We start from the raw sequence: 5,994 nt of genomic DNA on the forward strand, positions 1-5,994 counted from the left end.
AAGAAAACAACATTGTCCACAGAGACCTCAAACCTGACAACATCCTTATCTCTGAGAAGTCTGGGGCACCGGTCCTCAAAGTGGCTGACTTTGGCCTGAGTAAGGTGTGTGCTGGTTTAAGTAATGCTAGTGAGGGCAAAGAAGGTGAAGACAAGATCAAAAATGTCAACGTAAACAAGTTTTGGTTGTCTTCAGCGTGTGGCTCAGACTTCTTTATGGCTCCCGAGGTGTGGGAGGGCCACTACACAGCTAAGGCTGACATATTTGCTCTAGGCATTATCATCTGGGCAATGTTGGAGAGAATTACTTTCATTGATGCGGAGTCTAAGCGGGAGCTGCTGGGAACATATGTGAGACAAGGACCAGACATTGTGCCAGTGGGTGAGGCACTGCTAGAGAATCCAAAGATGGTACTGAACATCCCACAGAAACGTAGGTCATGTATGTCTGATGGAGTGCGGAAGCTGCTACGGGACATGCTCGCCGTCAACCCTCAGGACCGGCCAGATGCTTTTGAGCTGCAGACCAGAGTGGGCCAGGTTATGTGTGCTGCGTGACCCTCAGCCAGACTGTTTCACAGGTACTTGAGTCTTTAAGTATAATCACGCCCCACCTGTTTTAATGTTCTGTCTGCTAAAACTGCCACATCTGTGACTTATTGCATTTTCACTTTAGTGACCGATACAGTGGAAAAGTGAAGTAGGGTGGTCTGCATCAACTCGTGAGGTTATGCCAGGTGATGGTTAAGGGAAGCACAGGGTGCACCTCTCGTTAGGTTCCAGTAGTGGAAATGCAGCTATTGCAGCTGCAAGACTTCTTCCCTTTAACATATAATGAGACTTGCTGTAGTTGCTACCTATATCGGACTGCTGTTACATTTTGCACTACTTAAGGCCCTTTCACATCAGACGCGAATTTAACGCGCGATTTATTCGTGCGTCAATAATATTTTTCGAACCAATAACTTGTCAATGATACATTGCACACCGCCAACGTAATTTCAAGACGCGAAAAGCGACATTAATTTTTTTCGCCTCCGGGTCAATTTTTCCAACTCGTTGCGGCGACGGCAGCACCTCTGACCAATCACAATGCAGCTTGTTGACACGTCAAATTCAACATGGCGGACCGCTTAATCCAATTTGTTTCAGCGAATTCAGTCATCTATGATAAAAAGGACAAAAACTACAAAGATATTGAATACAAAGATAACGTATGGAGACGGATAGCAGAGGATCTTCACTTGCTTGTGAACTAAACTGATTTCATTACAAATAAACTTTTTTTTTTTTTTTGCCTCCTCTCTGTGTTGTGGCTCGAGGTCTCAAAGCGGGTGTAGAAGTTGTTGAGGTTATCCAGCAGGCTGCCTGTGGGGCTGATGATGCTGGTGGTGGTCTTGTAGTCTGTGATGTGCTGCAGACCTTGCCACATCCGTCCGGAGTCAGCAGTAGAATAGAAGCCATTCAGCTTCTCTCTGTACTGCCTCTTGGCCACTATGATGGCTTTCCTCAGTCTGTACTTTGCAGCTTTGTACTCCATCTCATCGCCTGATCTGAATCTACAAGAGCGAGCACGCAGCATGTGGCATACATGACTGTTTCTGTTTCATGAGGGTTTCTGGTTGGGGAAACCTCCTGACTTGTATGGTGGGCAAGATGTTGTCAGTACAGGTACTAATGTACCTGCTTCTCTGAACAGCAGTGGGACTGTTGAGTTCCAGGTGAGATTTCAGCATCCTGTAGTCTGTGATGTACTGCAGGCTTTACCACATCTGTCCGGAGTCAGCAGTAGAATAGAAGCCAGGTAGGGCACTCGTCTCCTGACCAGCAAGTTGGTGGTTCGACTCCCGGTCTCCCCGCATGCCTAGGTGTCCCTGAGCAAGACACTGAACCCCGAGTTGCTCCCGGTGGCTTGACTAGCGCCGGTGCGTGGCAGTCTGTCGTCATTGGTGTGTGAATGGTGTATGATCTACTGTAAAGCACTTTGACCAGTGCAACACACTGTGAGAAAGCGCTATATAAAATACAGTCCATTTACCATCCACACTCTGTAGTAGGGATGTAGATCAAAGTCAAGAAGACAAGTACATCCAGGAATTGAGGCATATCTGGGGCTGGTTGAAGTTCAGGGTCAAGCTGTTACCTGCATTGGTTTTTGGTTCCTTGAGACTGTTAGTTTTATAGTTGTGAGGCTTTTTAATAATTCATCTTAGAATCTTTGTCCTCAGGCATGTTCCGGCCTGAGGCAACAACATTAAGTGCCAATTTCAGTGTGCAGTTTTCTGATACTGTATGTTCTAGTTCCATGGCATTCATTTCTGTGTGCAAGTGAATGGCAAGGAGCGAGGGCGGGGGGTGCTCTTGGTGTCTTTCAGTACATGTTTGGTAACTGCAGTGACATCCTCATGTATGTGCTTTGGTGCTGTCACTTGTCTTGCCTGGAGCCTGATGAATTGTACTGGAGCTAACCAAGACACCTCTTATGCTACCAAAGCCCCAGCCGCCCCAGGGCCACAGATCCATCAGCACCTGTGTTTTAAAGAGGTTCACTGAGCGTGTACATGCTCCTCCTGTTGTTTTGTACATAGTACACATGCTGGTTAGCAGCTTGTTCCTTCTTTTTTGAATCACTTTCTCTTGTATGTGAAAACCACTGATCCTACCTTTTATCATTGTTCTTACATCATGTGCTTTGCTCTTGAAGGGGGATGGTGATGAGTGCATATTATGTGAGCAGGGTGGGGGTAGGAGCCGCAAATATCCCAGCTAAACCATCCCTTCTCTCCCACCCGCTTATTTTCTCCATCCCCCACTTGACTCTGTGCATGTTCACCAAACACTGAACTACAGTCATGTGAAAAAATTAGGACACCCTTTGAAAGCATGTGTATTTTGTAACATGTTTTAATATATGGTTATTTAATCTAAATTTTAACAATACAGAGAGATTAAAGTAATACAACTAAACAAGTAAAACTGAAGAAAAGTCTTTTCAAGATCTTCTGTAAATGTAATTCTACAAAAATGCCTATTCTAACTGAGGAAAAAGATAGCACACCCTCACATGTATGCCCTCTTAAAATGGCTCAAATCACACACAGGTATATCACACCAGGTGCACATAATTAGTAGATCATTACTCAGCATTTTGAATGAGGCTTGCCCTATCTGAACCTCAGACATTTAGTTTGGTGTGCTCCTGACTGTTGAAGTGAGAGTGAGCACCATGGTAAGAGCAAAAGAGCTGTCAGAGGCCTTCAGAAAAAACACCTTCTGATACACAGTAGAATTCATGGTGGATTCTATGATGGTGAGCTGACCAGGTCCTGCTGCAGCAAAGCAGCCCCAAACCATGACACTTCCACCTCCATGCTTCACAGTTGGTATGAGGTTCTTTTCCTGGAATGCTGTGTTTGGTTTACGCCAAACATGTCCTCTGCTCTGGTGTCCAAATAATTCAATTTTGGACTCATCTGTCCAAAGAACATTATTCCAGAAGTCCTGGTCTTTGTCAACATTCTCTCTGGCAAATGTCAGTCTGGCCTTGATGTTTCTCTTAGAGAGCAAAGGTTTCCTCCTTGCACGCCTCCCATGCAAGTTAAACTTGTGCAGTCTCTTTCTGATTGTAGAGGCATGCACTTCTACATCAACAGTAGCCAGAGCCTGCTGTAGGTCTCGAGATGACATTTTAGGGTTTTTGGAGACCTCTTTTAGCATCTTGCGGTCTGCTCTTGGTGTGAACTTGCTGGGGCGACCAGACCTGGGCATGTTGGCAGTTGTTTTGAAAGCCCTCCACTTGTAGACTATCTTCCGGACAGTGGAATGGCTGATTTCAAAATCTTTTGAGATCTTTTTAAATCCTTTACCAGACTCATAGGCTGCTACAATGTTTTTTCTGAAGGCCTCTGACAGCTCTTTTGCTCTCACCATGGTGCTCACTCTCACTTCAACAGTCAGGAGCACACCAAACTAAATGTTTGAGGTTTAGATGGGGCAAGCCTCATTCAAAATGCTGAGTAACAATCTACTAATTATGTGCACCTGGTGTGATATACCTGTGTGTGATTTGAGCCATTTTAAGAGGGCATACATGTGAGGGTGTGCTATCTTTTTCCTCAGTTAGAATAGGCATTTTTGTAGAATTACATTTACAGAAGATCTTGAAAAGACTTTTCTTCAGTTTTACTTGTTTAGTTGTATTACTTTAATCTCTCTGTATTGTTAAAATTTAGATTAAATAACCATATATTAAAACATGTTACAAAATACACATGCTTTCAAAGGGTGTCCTAATTTTTCACATGACTGTAGATATATAATAATAAATGGACTGTCTTCTAAGTGTGTAAATGACTTCAGTATGGTTCAGTGGACAAGTACAGATCTCACTTATGAGAACAAGTCTTGAACAGCATCTGAAAAACAACGGAACTGAATTTCTAATGGAACTTTTATTTCTCCTAGCTCATTGTTCCTAGCTCATTACGGTGTCTAAACTATTCATTTATAGCCTGTGTCATGGTCAGTTGTATCAGCTGAAATGAGTAATTACTGGCAGAATATTCGGTCAGACCTACAGTATTTATATGCCCATACATACTGGGGCTGCATGGTTACAGCAAAAATCATAATCACGATTACTTTGGTCAATATTGAGATCATGATTATTTAACACAATTGCTCACTAACTTTGGAAACATCATACATTTATTAGGGATGGGCAATGATTTTTAAATAGTCATTAAATAAAAAAAAAGTATATTTTATTGCACTGGTTTTGCCTTTAAAACAACAAGCCACTGTTTTCCCTTGCTTTTACCGGTGCCTGGAAATAATGTGGTAACGAGGTCAGTATATCATTTTTCTACAACACCAAATACAAAGGGTAGAAACATGCAGACTACAGCCATCAAGAAACACGGTCACGGCATGATGGAATAAACTGTAAGATGATAATGCATGTGAGCTGTGCAGTCATTTTTACAAGTGTTGAAAAGGCGTGTCTGACCAGTGTCTAGTTCCCAGTAAATATTGAATAGCAATTTGGCTTGAAATGCCTGTCCCTAGCATTTATTGGACTTTAAAAAATGTCTTTTTAGACAGTGGGGTTTCTTGAACTTATGATTTACTTTATAAATTTACTATTTCATCTAGGGCTGGGTGGTTTAAAACACTACATATCATTTCCCTCAATAATGATGATAAATATATGAGTAATTTTCAATCGATAAAAGTATTTGTTCTGCATTGTTAGGTTGATATTGCATGTGATGCACATCGACCCAATCAGGCTACAGCAATAGCGCTGCACAGACGACACATGTAGGTCCAAAACAAGGGGGGAAAACCATGGAAATTGGCAACCATGAGGAGAGTCAGATGTCGGCAGAAGAGAAGGAAATTGTTGCAAGACGGGCCACACAGCATTGGTCATTTGGGAATGGTTTGGATTTCTAAAGGTGGACAAGCTACAGAATGATATTCACTGCCAGATATGCAGGCAACCTGTGCTGAGAAAGACTGGAAACACAACAAATCTTTTCTACTATTTGAAGAGGTACCACCTCACCAAGTACAGGTGCATCTCAATAAATTAGAATATTGTGAAAAAGTCCATTTATTTCAGTAATTCAACTCAAATATTGAAACTCGTGTATTATATAAATTCAGTACACACAGACTGAAGTAGTTTAAGCTGTTGGGTCTTTTAATTGTGATGACTTTGCTCACATTTAACAAAAACCCACCAATTCACTATCTCAATAAATTAGAATACCTCATAAGACCTATAAAAAACATTTTTAGTGAATTGTTGGCCTTCTGGAAAGTATGTTTTTACTGTATATGTACTCGATACTTAGTAGGGGCTCCTTTTGCTTTAATTACTGCCTCAATTCGGCGTGGCATGGAGATGATCAGTTTGTGGCACTGCTGAGGTGGTATGGAAGCCCAGGTTTCTTTGACAGTGGCCTTCAGCTCATCTGCATTTTTTGGT

General features: G+C 42.3%; 1 protein-coding gene across 1 annotated transcript in view; it reads left to right on the forward strand.

The window, feature by feature from the left end:
* LOC109969099 (serine/threonine-protein kinase 35-like) overlaps nucleotides 1–5,994 on the forward strand; it is a 15,146-nt gene that overhangs the window by 1,951 nt on the left and 7,201 nt on the right. Inside the window, 1 exon segment of the mRNA XM_020615774.1 lies at nucleotides 1–580. This exon segment is cut by the window's left edge and continues 64 nt beyond it. Coding sequence (XP_020471430.1) covers nucleotides 1–557 — 557 coding nt within the window. The 3' untranslated portion in view covers nucleotides 558–580.

The sequence above is a fragment of the Monopterus albus genome, unplaced genomic scaffold, assembly GCF_001952655.1.
Source record: "Monopterus albus unplaced genomic scaffold, M_albus_1.0 scaffold170.1, whole genome shotgun sequence".
Classification (NCBI taxonomy): domain Eukaryota; kingdom Metazoa; phylum Chordata; class Actinopteri; order Synbranchiformes; family Synbranchidae; genus Monopterus; species Monopterus albus.